Raw genomic sequence first — 16,827 nt, 5'->3', positions numbered from 1 at the left:
TATCCACAAGCCCTGATCCCCTTATATACAGTGGGCCTAAGCTGAATATACAGAAGTCTCCTCTTGAAGGAAAACTTTCAAAACTTCCTTAGTATTTGTCCCAAGTTGCTTTTCTCTTACTATTATGCTTTGCTTCCCTATAAATTCAGCACATATCTTAATTTCTTTTTATTTCCCTAAACTCCCAAGTCAATCATGGACCAGAGACTGCTAGGACCAGAGAACTTTTCATATGTGTCTCAAGCAAAGGCACTGGTGGCCTGGGCCAGGAGACCAGGGAGGCACTCAGACTGTTGGCCCTCACTCTGCCAGTCTATACTGAGGGCACAGCAGGCCAGGAGCACCAAGAAATAGGAATTAGTTCAAGAATTTGCCTCATACTATCAGGTTCTTCCTTCCGGTATTGAAGGAGATAATCCTCAAAAAGCTCAATGCAGTACTGGACAGGGAGTAAACATTCCCCTCTCACGGGGCTTCTCCAGCCAAGTAGCAAGTACAGAAATGCTACTGCATGAAGACCCAGTCCATAAATGGAAAACAGCTTCCATGTTAGGAAACTGCCTTAGAAGTAAGTTAAGTGGCTTTCTTTTTATCCTCACCTACCTACTTTATTTTTTCACAATACAAAACATCTTGTGGTCCTTTGAAATCTACATTGATTCCTACATTGACAGCCTTTGGAGAGTCATTTGGCCATTCTCCCCAAGTGCAGAAACACATGTTTCCAGCAATATAATTTGGATGTCATTCACACTTGCCTGTTTAGTTTCTTTTCTGTTTAATGTATTTTTTAACAGACAAAGAGATCAAAGACCTAACTCCAGTGGAATTATTTCCCTCAATTTGGCAGGACTTCTCAACAATGACTGTCTAAGGGATAGCTTTTCTGCACGAAGCTGCCCAATTTAATAAAAAAAGATTGTTCCCTACATTGATTCCATATTGATGCCAATTTGGCATCAGGCTTTTTCTTTTACCTTAATAGACATGTTGAATGTCTTCTGTCTAGGTCATTTACCTGAAGTGGCAGTGATAGCATTCAGGAATCTAGTTTGTTCTTTTTAGGGGGAAAACAAGTTCTTTTATACAGTCTATGCATAAGCAGTTTCAGAACTGTCTTTCCTCCAAATCTCTGCCCCATGTCTTTCTCCTGCTTTGTCTTCTCTCAATGTTCTTGGCAGGCTTCTGAGAATGCCCAGCTCTGAGGGGAAACACCCAAGATTATTCTAAAAGTGCTGGTGGAAATTGCTGAGGTCAGCATGAATTCCTTTCTTCCTTCCCTTCCCTCCCCTCCCCTCGCCTCCCCTCGCCTCTCCTTTCTTTTTTTTTTCAGTAGCAGAAATCTGTGTTGGTGGGGGCAGGCCTGGCTCCAGTCTCCCGGACAGGCTGTGGCAAGCCTTCTGTAACGGCTATGTGTCAGGGGTAGTGTGGAATCAATCACCAAGGATGGTTGAACCCAATGGTTGTGTGTCAAAAAAATTAAATAATCGGGTTCCCTTTTTCCAATAAAAAACACAAATTGCCCCTATTATTTATCTACTTTATTATGTCAAATGCTTCTCTCCCCTTCAATAAATATATGGTATAAAGACTTTGTATCCAGAAGTAGCCTAGCGACCCATCCAGAAAAATGTCAACTTCTTTGTTCCAAAGTCTTGAAAACACTAGGGAAAGCTTGAACACTGAAGGTAGTATCGATATAATCCACAATGAGCGCACTTCCTCTAAGTAGTTTGCACGGGTTTGCCTATTTAGCCATCATCACAACCCTATGAAGCAGATACTATTATTGTCTCTGTTTTATTGATGAAGAAAATGCAAGCAGAGATGTGAAGTATTTTCCCAAGGTTGCACAGCTAGCATGTAGCAAATCTAGGCTTTGCGCACAGTCTGACTCTAGATTCTACCTCTTCCCCTTGCTCCAGCCCCTTGCTCCCTTTGAGTTAATTAACCTTGTGGTCTCTAAATTATATTATGAACAATAAACTATGTTAGAAATCATATTAAAATTTGTTAAAAAGAATAGCCCTATGGCTCAGTCAGTTAAGCATCCAACTTTGGCTCAGGTCATGCTCTCGCAGCTCACGAGTTTGAGCCCCACATCGGGCTCTGTGCTGACAGCTCAGGGCCTGGAGCGTGCTTCAGATTCCCTATCTCCCTCTCTCTCTGCCCCTCCCCTGCTCATGCTCAGTCTCTTCTCTCCGTCTCTCTCAGAAACAAACATTAAATAAAAAGTTTAGGGGTACCTGGGTGGCTCAGTCGGTAAAGCGACTGACTTCAGCTCAGGTCATGATCTCACAGTCCATGAATTCGAGCCCCGCGTCAGGCTCTGTGCTGATAGCTCAGAGCCTGGAGCCTGCTTCAGATTCTGTGTCTCCCTCTCTCTCTGACCCTCCCTCGTTCATGCTCTGTCTCTGTCTCAAAAATAAATAAACATTAAAAAAATTAAAAAAAAAAAGTTTAAAAAGAATAGCCCTAAGAAAGAACTTTATTAAACAGTGTTAAATTTCTCAACCAAGAGTATGTAAGTTATATGGCTACTGCCACACAATAGCTGAGAGAGTGGAGGGTCTAGAAATAGGACAATAAACCCTTTAAAAATCAAGTTGCTGGGGTGCCTGGGTGGTTCAGTCAGTTAAGCATCTGACTTTGGCTCAGGTCATGATCTCACAGTTCATGGGTTCGAGCCCCACGTCGGGCTCTGTGTGGACAGCTCAGAACCTGGAGCCTGCTTTGGATTCTGTGTCTCCCTCTCTCTCTGCCCCTCCCCCTCTCTCTGCCCCTCCCCCGCTCCTGCTCTGTGTCCCTTTCTCTCTATCAAAAATAAATAAACATTAAATTTTTTTTTTTCAATTAAAAAAAAAAAATCAAGTTGCCTACTTCATAACCAGGTCCTATCTCCTGGCTCCCTCCTGGGTTCTCTGGAAAACCAGGGATTCAGCCAGATTATTGCTTTTGGCCTCTAAGCTCCATACACTCATGACTTGAAAACAATAATGTCTAGACAAGATGAATAACGTTTAGAGACAGTAAATGTGAAGTGAAACAACACCGTAGTCAGAACTTTACGGGAAAGGAGAAACGGAGCAGGGTCACTTCTTTTCTTTTTTTTGGTTTCTGGTCATCTCAGACTTTCTTGACTTCAAAAAGTTGCACTGTCTGGCTGTGCCCACTGTTTTCACAATTGAACTTATTTTGGCAGGTCTGAAAAACAACTCTTGGCAGCCAGTAGAGACCCAGGTTTTGTGAGTTCTAACACTTGAAATTGTGGGGGGAGTCCTCTTTAAGAAAAGGAACACGAATTTATAAATGCAAACTTTGTAGATGCTAGAATGAAAGTCACAGCCTCCTTCCTGGTCTCCTTGCTTCTGCTCTCTTTCTAATCTAAGTTCTTCCCATGTAAAAACTTTAGGTCCCAAAGTGTGTTTGTTCAGAGATGGAAATAGACATGTGACAAAATGAGAGAGATCCTCTGGCAATTTAGCTTGGGAATTTTCTCACAGCACATTCATTCCTAGTGATTCCATGCTGCATATTAGCATAACAAAGGCACTAAGAAATCCTGGGTTTGAAAAATCTGCAAAAACTTATCTGTCCATGGAATCTTTTTTTTGTGGAAGAGCTATTCGCATTTCACGAGTAAAACTGGGTTTGTAAGATTCTGATCTAAGTTAATTTTCATAAAGCATTCCTGTATCGTGCTTCTCCCTGATGAAAAATAAGTTCCAAAGTTCATTTATGCCTCCAGGATCGGGTCCAAATTAACCAAGTCAGTAGTCCAGGGCATCCCTAATCTGGCCTGATGCCACCTCAACTTTATCTACTCCGTCTTCAAGAGCAAATGGCCTGCAGCAGTCAGTTCCCCCATGGATGAGCAGGCAGGCTTATCCCTTACAGGAGACACCCACGTGGTTCTCTCACTCTTACTGCCGAACTCTCAGGCCGGCATTTAGTCCTAGGCCACACCTAGCATTGTTAACTGAATATTTCCACGTGGCAGCTTTCTCTCCCTCAGCTAACTATGTTTCCAGAGGCAGAGAACTTTTGTCTTCCTCAGCACTCCAGTATGCACTGATGACTTCACTGTGCAAACAGATGGCACTTAATAAACATATGTTGCCTGAATAAATGAATTAATGAGTAAGTCTTGGTGGACTTCCTTTCAAATCAATTGGCTTTACAGGTTTCTGAGTCCAGGCCAACCAGAGCAGATTGAGGATGAACATACAAGCGTATCAGGAGATATCACGGATCCAGCCCCATCTCTAACACCATATCCAGTGATGCAGAGAAGTGACTTAAGGGAGACATTTTATAGACTAGACCATGCAGAGTAACTATCTACCTTGCTGGGGGGACCAGATGAGAATATGTAAAACAGGGCTTTAACGAGGGATAGTAGAAGATGTAGGTACATGCAACATTGGATAAAACTTCCTTTGCTGATCACAAAAATGTACAATTCCCAGAAATTCCTTTTTAACAGATGCTTAATTAGCATCTGCTGACTTTGATAAGTTGATCACTGAGTGAATTTTAATGCCGTCTCAAATCTTAAATTAAATTATCTTATTTTCTTAACATGAAGGCTCCTATTTTATCTTATAGCATGGGTAATTCTTCCCTCCAAGTAGAATAAAATTAAACAGGTTCATAAAATATTCATTAACTTACATATGAATGCATATATATATCTGTGCCTCTAAGCTTAAATTAGTTGTCTCCTATAGCCTGGGATAACTAAATATTCTCTCAAGTGGCTTATCTTTTTGATGGTTCTATTATTTGATCTATGGCCTGAAAGTCTTTTCACTTCTTAAATACAAATACCTCTACTTGTATATAGTACAAAGTAACTAATTTAGGCGTTTCATTCACATATATAATCATATTCACTAGAGTCCATGTCCAGATTCTATAAATCCACATTAGCGATGCCAGGAGCAGACTGTTGGATCTTTACTTAAACAATACTTTTGATGCTGATAGTGATGACCTTGAACAAAAAGCAATGCCAAAGGTGGCCCATCCGAGCTCTGCCCCTGATGATCTCATTTACTTGAGCTGGGGTAACAATGGACCATAACAGGATTTCAAGCTCCGACTCTACTGGCGACCAACTAGCTGGTGACCCTAGACAAGTCCCCTAGCCCCACTGGGTCTTAATTTTCCAATTTGTAATTTGAGATGGCTAGATGGGATATAGTAAAATTATGCGACTCCAATAAGCAAATTCCATGTTCTATTAAAAACGCCTCTAAAAGGCTTTTGGTTAATTAGGGAACTAAAATTAGACTGACCTATAATTAGCTTCTTAGATATGAAGTGTCAGCCACATTCCTGGTGCTTAACTGGTATCAGTCCCAGGTTTACTGCATGTCAGGTTGCTAGAGTCACTTCAGGAGGAATTACAGGACAAGCCTTTCCTTGACTGGCCTTTTCTACGGCTATTTATTTCCTCATTTTCCAATTATGAACACATTTATTAGAATCCTTGTGACATAAAGATTTCTTCATTTACATGTAAACTTAAAACATTTTTGAGGGAACCAAAACCAGGCCCTTTATAGCAAATGTTATAAATGGAGGACAAAGAAACTTTTAAACATATTTTGTAAAAGTAGGTGAGTTATTCCAGATTGATTAACCCTTTTAAGTCATTTTGCAACCCACCAGTGATAATATCAAACATATTAAAAAAAAGAAGAAGCAAAAAGACAGAAATATAAATTTTTTTGAGCATTTGATGTTTTTACAGTTTATGTATGAAAGATTATATAGATTAAGAATGCACATGCTTTTGGGGCACCTGGGTGGCTCAGTCAGTTAAGCATCTGACTTCAGCTCGGGTCATGATCTCACGGTTCGCGGGTTCAAGCCCTGCATCGGGCTCTGTGCGGACAACTCAGAGCCTGGAGCCTGCCTCAGATTCTGGGTCTCCTTCTCTCTCTGCCCCTCCCCAGCTCATGCTCTCTCTTCCTCTCCAAATTAAATAAACATTAAAAAAATAATCAAAAAAAAGAATGAATATGCTTTCTGTGAGACACTCTCATAAGGGGCATGCTTCCTAATGATTGTTTTATATCAGCTGAGAAAATTATCAATCACCTACCATGTGTAAGACTCTAAGACAGCTACAGTGGGAGGAACAGAGGCATAAAGGACATGAGTGTGTCACTAAAGAAACTGATAATACAGATGAAATAAGATGGACATGTAAAGATAATGATGAACACGCTACAGTATAGAATAAAAGACGAGTGACAGATGTAACATGTGCTGAGGAAGGAAAAATGTGCATTGATCATATTTATAAAAGAGCTCTAAAAAGAGGATAAATGGAATAGATTTTTAAACAGGAAATATAATACTAAGTTTTACAAGACCTATTCAGATATGTTTTGGAGTGGCACTCACTGAAAAATATGAAGCCAATGTACTAGGCACTTGATCTAATAAGAGTAAGTCTACCCAGGAGCATTTGGTGTAAAAGAAAAGCCAGACTTACCTGTACATTGGCATGGACCGACCCAGGCACTTGATATTTCAGCTCATGGGCTGTTGTTTGAGATTTTGGAAGCAGAAAAGGATACGAAAGGGACCGATACTTTGATTTCATTATCTAAAATGAAGAAAAACAGATTAAAAAAAAAAAAAAAGATCCAGATGAGAAAATAGCTCCATTCCTCCCTACTTTTGTGATTATAAAAGAAATTAAGATTCATTTGAAAAAGAAAAATGTTAACAGTGAATGTTTCTAGTTGAAGAGGCAATAGATGATTTATTTTTGTGCTCTTTCCATTTTCCAGTGGCAGAGAACTCCTTTTTCCCTTCCTCCTTTACCTTTTGGAGTAAGGCATGTACTGTTTTATATTTTTAAAGAAAGCCTAAGTGTAATCTAGAGTTATAGAGGTATATAATTCCAAAAATTGTATTTTTTTTGTAAACTGATTTCTTACTATCCTGTCACAGCAATGTATAACTGTATATTATATTTTAATAATTTCACAAGAAAATTATATAGAAGAACCATATGTCATAAATTCTTATTAATGTGCATTTCAGTTATTTCCCATTTTATCAGAATTATTAGAAGCAATGTCCAAATAAATTACCCTGTTGAATTACTTTTTAACGTAAGTACCCAAAAAAGATTTTCTGAGATAAAGGTTGTATAATTTTTAAAAAGTTTTTGAGGCTTACCAATTTATCCTGCCAGGGATGGAGTATACAAGCAACAGAAATCCCCAAACCAATCACAGATACTAGCAGGTTAAAAGTAATGTCCCTTCATTTATTCATTCATGCTCCCTTAATTTTGGTTAAAAATATTTCCATTATTTCTAAGAGGTTATCAAGTTTATGCAAACGAAAGTTCACGTTAATGAAAACTAAGGGGAGACTCTAAGCTGTTGATAAAATAATTTTGTCCCAAATTATCAAGGATGCTAATGCCTTGTCATAATTCATAGTAAATAAAACGGAAGCTTAATGACACCAGGATGGTAGGTACTTAAGTTCTTCCTCTGTGTAATGAAGGTGTAGTAAAGACGTCACAGTCTGGACAAAAGGAAAATGGCTCTATCTTCTCACACTGCTTCCCTTTGCTCAGAATCTCCTTCCAGAAGCCTGGACCAGTATGAACCCAGTACAATGCCAGGACGAGAGGGACTTGAAAGCTTGAGCTCTTTCCTCCCAACAAGGCCCTTGCCCCCTACAACAGCCTTCTAGGTGGCCATCAGTCCAAACCAGATGCTTAATCAACACTGAGCATCCAAAATGTTAAAAAGATCACAATAGGCCCTGAAAGTAGCATCTATCTCTCCGTGCTTCAAATTGCCTGTGGTGTGAAAGTTTAGGGACATTTTCTTTTTCTTTTGCCCACAGACCCCGGTGCTCTGGCAACCAGGCACTGAAGAGCAGACGGGCCACCACGGCCCCTTCTTGCCAACCCTCTGGGCTCCTCCTCTTCCAGGCTATTTCTCTTCACATGGACTGAATCATGATAAAACCATCCACGTACCTTCGTGAAGTTCCAGCGCTGGATGAAGTGACGTGCTACGTCACGAGCTGCCTTCCCGTGAACTGCAGAGGCAATGTCATGCCATGGCATCCGGGGAGTGGAGTGCCTGTCAATGAAATCTGCCCAGGTGCCCCGGGCAAGGATCATCACTAACTTCTGTGCCACAGACACAGCCATCTGATTCCAGCACTCACCCCAACCATGATATGTAAAAGGAAACATGGTAATGTTCACTATGCGTATATTACTTGGCTTGGGTGGAACAATACCTTTATAGCCAAGAAAAACATAGCTATCTATTACATTGAGGAGCACGGTCCCCCAAGTTCCTCCCCCAACAGGTTTCCATTTCACTTAGTACAACATAATCACTAGTCAAGGCAAGATGTGAATTGGTGTAAATTATCTAAGGCTGTGTACTTAATATTACATTTTTCTTCTAAATCCTGTTGAAATAACCTCAGGCTGTATATACAGTTCTGTCTTTCTCTTCTCTTAGACACATAAGCACAGTGATAATCTGAAAATGGGTCATTTTAATGCTGGAAGGTGAAGATGATAAGCAGAAAAGGAGAACAAAGAAAGTCACCTCTTGCAGAATTACAGATTATTACCCCCCAAATATGCCTTGATGGAACCTGGAGGTTTCAAACAGTAAGCTATGTTTCATGCTCTTTTCTTATTATACTTACAAGGAAATGTCCTTGTGTATATGACTGGATCATAGTCTCCAAAGTTTTACCAAATATTCAAAACAAAACAAAGCAGAATAAAGGACATTATATCCTGTACATGCATACTTGCTGAGATGCTGACAAGTAAAAGACAAAACACAAGCAGCCACCCACGACCATGGTACTCACCAGCAAAAGGTTTATCAAGTTGAACCCAGTCTTTGAAGACAAAATTGCAGTAGTCCTTTCCATGCCAGAACCTGGTTTCCCCATGGAGCTCTCCCATGCCTGTCTGTAAACTGCGGAGGGAGCTGGTGTCTGTGAAGGCAGCAGAGACTGTGTTCAGGTGGGCCCCAGGGAGGGAGGCTCACGTCTCATTTATTGAATGGCTAGAGGCTTCCGAACTGTTATCTTTAAGCCTTGGAACTAGGGTAGCATGTGTTCATTCTATCTGAGGCTGTGGGCTGGTGAGGTTTCATAATCCATACGAGTTTACCATTAGTGAGTAGTGGGGGCTATAACCAGGTTCATTACTTGACAATGAAATTCAACGTTCTTCTCCCCATCTACTAGGTGACTGAAGAACATCTCACAAAGTTAACCATGAATAAAGAACTTGCTGAGAGGGACTACGAGAGAGCAATAAAGCCAGGTCAGGCAGAGAAACATGAATGGGAGACGCCATGAAGAAGTCATGCCCTTGGCTCTCTTCAACCAACATGGCGCATGCCCAATACATAATTTTGTCTTTTGCATCTCAGAATCAAGAACCTCAAATCAGCACACAGCCCCTGTTCCTGCCCTGGGATTGTCAAGCTGACTGACACCGAGCTTCATCTTTTTGGGTCAGAAATTCTTTACATGTAAAAGGAAGAATTTGGCCTAGATGGCATCTAAGATCTTTGGCTCTAACATTCCATACTCCCAACATCATAAATGACATCCATAATAAATATCACAAGAACACACAGAGCTTATGATCACATAAGGCGCAAAAGCAGCAACCCACTGCAGCATTTCACAAAGAGCTTTGCCGGGACCATTTTACTTAAGGATGAAAATTCTGACTTAAATAGTTTGTACATTTATGGGATATGGTGGCCACATAAACAACTAAGCAGGAAGACAAGCAGAACTACAAATCACAAAGCAGCGCTTGGCACAAAAGAGGCACTTAACAAACACGCTGGGTACAAAACTATTCATTGAATGAATAAATGGTAGCACGTACCAGTGAGAGGAGCAGACCAGCCCCCTACCACCACATGTCCCAGAATGGTCTTTCCTAAAACGCATACCATTGGCTTAAAAGCATTCTAAGATCACCTGCTGCCTGCCCATGGGGAGTCAGGTCCTAAAAGCTGAGTGTGCATAGAAGGTTCTTCCCAAACTGATGCCAATCTCCCTTTCTGGCCCTTGTTCTTCCCCAACCCAGGCCCCGTGCACACCACATTTCTCCCAGTGTTTCGACAGGCGTGGTTTGTTACGCCTTGGTACAGTTGGCACATTATTCCTTCCCGTCCGGAATGCCCTTCCCTCCCTCTCATCCTCAACTCCACATCTTTCTAGAGCTACAATAGCTGTCACCTGCCCTACAGGTACCTCCCAGATCCCAGAAGGGTGAGGCTACTACTAGCACTGCCGTAGAACCATCAGTAGCTGCACACCCTGGTGCCTTGGACTCTCTGACACAATTGTGCACGGATGCTCCCCACAAGTCTGGAAGCTCTTCGGGGTGGAGAGTGTGACTTCACTGCGTGGTGTAGCTCCTGGCATTCAGTAGGCAATCAATACGTACTTGCAGAACAAAGGTTTTTAAACAATCACCACACGCACACACACTGCTAATATTCTAACTTAAACTGAATAATTAACCTTCAAAGTTATTGACATAATCTATAAAAGAAAAATGTCTTAAAAGTGCTAAATATTAACAAAACTAAATAATGTTAAAAATAGCATTCTATTGACTTCTCCCAGTGATTTATTTTCCTGCTCTGTTGAGACTGAAAGGCCAAAGTACTGGCAATCTGTTTGCTCACCTGTAAAATCTTTAGAATAAGCATGGAATTTTATATTTTTTTAAAAAAAGAGAGATAGAAAGGAAACAGGAACAAAGAATGAGGTAAATCATGGGTCAAATTCCAAAATAAAAAAAAAAAATATATATATATATGGTAATATATACATAAGCTAAAGCTTAACATTTATATGCATGCATGTGTTTAAAAATTAACTTTCACCTAACAATCTGAATAATTAACCTTCAAAGGTTATTGACATAATCTATAAAAGAAAAATGTCTTAAAAGTGCTAAATATTAACAAAACTAAATAATGTTAAAAATAGCATTCTATTGACTTCTCCCAGTGATTTATTTTCCTGCTCTGTTGACACTGAAAGGCCAAAGTACTGGAAATCTGTTTGCTCACCTGTAAAATCTTTAGAATAAGCATGGAATTTTATATTTTTTTAAAAAAAGAGATAGAAAGGAAACAGGAACAAAGAATGAGGTAAATCATGGGTCAAATTCCAAAATAAAAAAAAAAAAAAAAAATATATATATATATATATATATATATATATATATATATATGGTAATATATACATAAGCTAAAGCTTAACATTTATATGCATGCATGTGTTTAAAAATTAACTTTCACCTAACAATCAGTTATGATAAGAAAAACAAAACAAAGCAAATTCTCATCTCAGAAAATTGTGTTGGTACTGATTGGATTCAACCTGCTCATAATTCAAATTTGTTTTTGGTTTCAGTCATGGCCTAAATTATTCCAAATAAGTCAGTCTTCCCCAGAACAAATGAAATATTAAGGCAATACAGCCAAGGACTCATAGTGTGACTGCTGCCCAGAAGTGCATGAGCACCTACGAGCAGGAAGAGAGGCTTTTTACATCAGCCATGCTGATCTGAGGGGTCCTCCTCAGTCTGCATTTGGCTTCCAGCTGATTTCATAATTGCACCTGCCTTGTCTTTGGCATAGGTTTTATGCCAGTTTTCTGCAATCCTCATCCCTCAGTGGCCCAGACACAGGCTGTAAAGTTCATAGAAAGGGTGTCTTCCTGCCCTTCACCCATGTCTTCTGGCTTTGCTTCTTCCTCTCTTCTTTTTATGGTCTCTTGACTGCCAAGGCTGCATCCCCTACACCATTACTGCAACCCCCGCTTCTTGACCCTCTTTCCTAGTCCCTCCTCCTTCACAAAGTTCTCCCTAATCTTCTTCTAAATGTGCTCTTCGAGCTCTGCCTTCTCCTTTGGCTCTCAGATCCACAGCCCCTTCCAAAGCCTCCCTCAACCTTCTCCACCCAGTTGTCCCACCAGGCCTTAAAACCATGTGTTTAACACTAGAATCATTATTATTCCCACAAAATCAAGTCTTCCTTGAGATTTCTGCTTTCTGTTCATAGTTACTCAAGCTCAAACCTCAGGATCAACTTTGGCTCCTTTCTTTTCCTTGCTCTCTTCTCCACCTACCTCCCAGTCGCCACTTCCCAAATCCTATTGAAATTCTGCAGATTCTTCCTTTGGAAAAAGTTTCTCCCATTCACTTCATTCCTGGGACAAGCTAGTCAGACTCTCTGTGGTGTAGTGTAACTTAGTAAAACACCATCCTTAACTCTCCACCCACCCCCCACCACCTGTCTTCTCCAAATCCCACCTCCATTCCTCACCCACCAGGGATTCTCCGACATTTGATAGATGAAGTTCAAGGTCACAGCCTGATCTTCAAAACCTTCCATTACAGGTACAGATGTAACCCACCAATCCAATCTATACACAAAATTTACTAACTCTTATCCATAATTCCAAAACCCAAAAGCTCTGAAAATTCAATTGTTTTCTCATAGCTCATTTGCTAGCAAAATCTGACCTGAACTAAAAAGAAGTTATAATCTTTATTTAACCCACCTGGTGTTGCACAAATATAAATGATCTGTTTAGGTGTTTCCCAGACCCTGCAAGCAGTATAACATAATATAGAGTATAGGTATTGCATTACCTTTCTAAAATCTGGAATCTTCTAATTTCTGAAGCACATCTGACCCCTAGAATTTTGAATAAGAAATTATAGACGTCTATGCATCTACCTCATTCCACACCTACATCTGACATGCTGAAATAAACACTTTTGGCACTTCCCACATATGTGTCCTAAGATATAACATCTACCAGGGCACCTGGGTGGCTCAATCAGTTAAGCTTCTGACCTCAGCTCAAGTCACGATCTCAAGGTTCTTGAGATGGAGCCCCACACTGAGCTCTTTGTTCTCAGCACAGAGCCCTCTTTGGATCCTCCTGTTAGTGCATTATCTAATTAACCCATAGTGATCTTGTACATGGCTCCACGCTAATTTCTGTCCACGGCCAGTAAGGTTCACTAGGAGCCCAGGTCATCATGGTCTTTTGCGTTCAAGTAAAACTGATTTGAACTAAGAAGCTAACCCAGTTTGTAGCCTCAGGAAAGGAAATTATTAACTCAAGCAAATATTCAGTTTCAGATTTCTTATGAAGAGTTACTCTGTGCTTAAATCAGGTTTCAAGTCCTATGAGACACTATGTTTAAATCATTACATAATTTAAATGTAGAGCTGTGCTCTTTAAACTCCTTTCATTAATAGCAGAACCTTGCTTTTTTTCTTCCAACACAAATTCACATGGAGCTTTTATATATATATATATATATATATATATATATATATATATATACATATACATATATATATACATATGTATGTATATATGTGTATATGTGTATATATATGTGTGTGTATATGTGTGTGTGTGTATATATGTTTCTGTGTGTGTGTATATATATGTATATATGTGTGTATATGTGTATATATGTGTGTATATGTGTATATATGTGTATATGTGTATATATGTGTATATGTGTATATATGTGTATATGTGTATATATGTGTGTGTATATGTGTTTATGTGTATATATGCGTGTGTATATGTGTGTATATGTGTATGTGTGTGTATATATGTTTCTGTGTGTGTGTATATATATGTATATATGTGTATATGTGTATATATGTGTGTATATGTGTGTGTGTATGTGTGTGTATGTGTGTGTGTGTGTGTGTATGTGTGTGTATATGTGTGTATATGTGTGTATATGTGTATATATGTGTGTGTGTATATATATTTCTGTGTGTATATATATGTATATATATGTGTGTGTATATATATATGTATATATATATGTATATATATATGTATATATATGTATATATATATATACACACACAGAAACATATATACACACCTCACAGAATTTTTCTGGTTGAAGCAAGTACCAATAGAGATGGGAGTGTCCAGGGCCCACCTGCTTGGTATACCCCCTCAGAGCCCCTGAGAAACACCAGGGTCCACAAGTGAGTGACTCATATCCAGCCATGGTAGCTGGGCTCTAGCTAAGTCTTCTAAGTAGTGCCCTAGAATTGTGGCCTCGGAATCCAGCCAAAACCTCATGATGTAGTAATCTGCATTTTTGCTAAATCACAAATCTGAATTATGAGCTCTGGAAGGCTGATAAACTGGAACAGCATTGTGCAGGTTACTTTTGATCTCTAACCCTGAGTTTCCTCATCTGTAAAAGGGAGTCAATCTGTAACACTATTACGGCCGAGCACCACCAGTGCTTAGGGTAGTAACAGGAAGTCTGCACACAATAAGGTCTAGCTTATGACTTTACTATGGTTGCCATTCATCACGAACATTACTTGTCCCTTTTCTTGTCCCCTGATCCGTTGCCAAATTCCTCTTCATCCCCACCACCACATTTTAGGCCCTATTTATTCAAATACCTAGTTCTTACAAAAGCTCCTCAGATAACAATTTCAAATAATACATGTGGTGTAAAAACTGTGCAAACAGAAAGCCAATCCAGAAACACACTCACTCTGCTCATGCAGCAAAAGCTGAAGCCTAAGGACATTCTGCGGCTTCACACATCACTTACCAACATTAGGTCTAGTGAGTCCCTGCTCAGACTTACTGGAAGAGTGAAAGAGTTTCAGGTGGGGTTTTAAACCATGGATTAAATTCTGACGACTTCTACAGTGATTACAATAACCTGGAGAAAGTTGAGAGTTCTTTTTTTTTTTTTAAACAAAGAAATAGATATATATCAAATTTGCTACCCTGAAAAGCAGGCTCGATCATTTTTAAAACTAGGCAAGGCTATAAAACCAGTCACAAATTCTGTGCTACAGAAAACTGTAGAGCTTTAAGACAAATTTGAAAAGAACAGTAAATTTACAAGATGTAGAAAATCTAATGTTTGAAGATAAAACTTCATATATTTCTGGCTAGGAAGAGACAGGAAATCTCTTCTATGAGAAGTTAAGGATGCTTAATACTTTTCTTTTTTTCTTTATAACTTGGCATTATTTTAGAAATGCTTAGACATCCTGCTACCATCAGAAGTATGAATTGTGGTTGTCACAACTACTTGTGTGACTACAACAATAAGTCTGTTCTAAAATGAGGCAAACAAAGCCACAAAATGGCATGATATTGAATAGGTGATAGCCACCTTTCAGCATTACTCATACTACTCCATTACAGAAAGACAGGTTTAAAACCTGGTCCACAGTGTCCGGCTGTGAAAGAACAGAACATCATCAAGACAAATTCTAGCAAAGACAAAGACTTACTGGAGGCACTGTCAATGCTGCTGATGCTGTCTGCATCGTGCAGGTGGTGCCTGTGGAGATGTCTGTAGAGGCTAAATTTCGAGAACTTTCTGGATTTTCCTACTCCTTTCAGTTTTGAATCCATATCATCAACGCTCCTCAGGGTGGGCAGATTGTTACTAGCTTTGTTTTTATCTTGAAGGCTTAAGGATTCCATGGACTCTGTTGTTTCAGCCTGAGAGAGTTATTAAAAAAAAAAAAAGAAAGAAAGAAAAAAGATACCTCATAGGATATGCTGCAATGTGACCCTTTAATTCTAGTTGAGCTGACGTGTAAAGTTCACACATGATGGTCTAATAGACACACAACAATGTGTGAGGTCAGCCACAGGGCAGTGGAGGATTCTTGTGAGCTGCTTAAATACTGGCAAAGGAATACCAGGCGTTCCATTGTACATCCCCCTGCAGTAGATTAAATTCTTGAAATTTCATACCAGTTAACCTTTTTATGTCAAATACAATTACATGAGTTATATTCACTGTTGAGCTACTGAATTTCTTCCTCCGATAAACGTGAATAGTGCTTTTTCTGTCAACCGTTTTTCTTGCTACTTATTCACTAAATCTCTATTTTTTCCAGAAAAGTCACCAGCATATACAGCAGCAAGATAAAATGGAGACCATCAAAATTTTTAATGAGTGTATTGATATTTTGGCAACCATTAGAGTTAAACCACTAAGCACTGTTTATGGATATGGCCATATGGGTATTTTGGCAGCTCTTGATTTAAAAGGTACTTTGAGAAGTTATTAAACTCCTGTTTTCAAAAAGAAGTCCCTCCATGACTCCAGACTGACTTATCCTATTTTTGCACGTTTTTAAGTAGGAAGATTTCAAAAACCTTTGCAGGTACTTGTAGTAAGGCTACATATTTAACTTAAAGCTCAACTGATGCACATTTTTGTTTATGAACATTTTTTTTTCCAAATAGGAAATGAATCTTTTGTTCAAATGGAAAACAGGAGTTAATTATGAGCTGGCAAATGCTCTATTGGATCTGTTTTCTCTTACAAGAGAAGAAAGAGATTAAGAGATGCAAAGTTACAGACTTGCTAGGTGGTCTTTGAAACCAGGTCTGTCCATCCAGGAATATGCTGCCCCCCAGTGAACCAATCAATCAGTCATGCTATTAACACATACTTATACAAATCATGTCCCTTCTATGTAGTTCCATAAAGGTGAGATTTACTTACTGTGAAGGAACTCAGAGATGGTCCTACAGTGACACGCTTCACGCTGCCCACGTCCGTGAGTCTGTGTTCATTGTCATCCCACCTTCCATAGGCCAGGTCGATCCCACCCACAAAAGCCACTGACTGGTCGATGACAACAATTTTCTCATGATGAGCCCACAGATACACGCTGGATGATACATGATCTGGGTGCCTCATCACCTTGGGAGGGA

The 16,827-nt window shown here is 39.5% G+C and overlaps 1 protein-coding gene across 6 annotated transcripts in view; it reads right to left on the bottom strand.

The window, feature by feature from the left end:
• PLD1 (phospholipase D1) overlaps positions 1-16,827 on the bottom strand; it is a 206,701-nt gene that overhangs the window by 61,475 nt on the left and 128,399 nt on the right. For 5 of the 6 annotated variants that reach the window (XM_060640746.3, XM_060640749.3, XM_060640747.3 and 2 more), the window contains 6 exons: positions 16,616-16,816; positions 15,384-15,597; positions 14,687-14,800; positions 8,887-9,015; positions 8,024-8,142; positions 6,509-6,622 (listed from right to left, as the gene is read on the bottom strand). In XM_060640746.3, the coding sequence (XP_060496729.2) occupies positions 6,509-6,622; positions 8,024-8,142; positions 8,887-9,015; positions 14,687-14,800; positions 15,384-15,597; positions 16,616-16,816 (891 nt within the window). The remainder of the gene's footprint in view (positions 1-6,508; positions 6,623-8,023; positions 8,143-8,886; positions 9,016-14,686; positions 14,801-15,383; positions 15,598-16,615; positions 16,817-16,827) is intronic. The other variant, XM_060640744.3, reaches the window with a different exon arrangement.

This window comes from Panthera onca, chromosome C2 (genome assembly GCF_046562875.1).
Source record: "Panthera onca isolate mPanOnc1 chromosome C2, mPanOnc1 haplotype 2, whole genome shotgun sequence".
Classification (NCBI taxonomy): Eukaryota; Metazoa; Chordata; class Mammalia; order Carnivora; family Felidae; genus Panthera; species Panthera onca.
The sequence above is the reverse complement of the archived record's forward strand: the minus strand, read 5'-3'. Positions and strand labels throughout refer to the sequence as shown.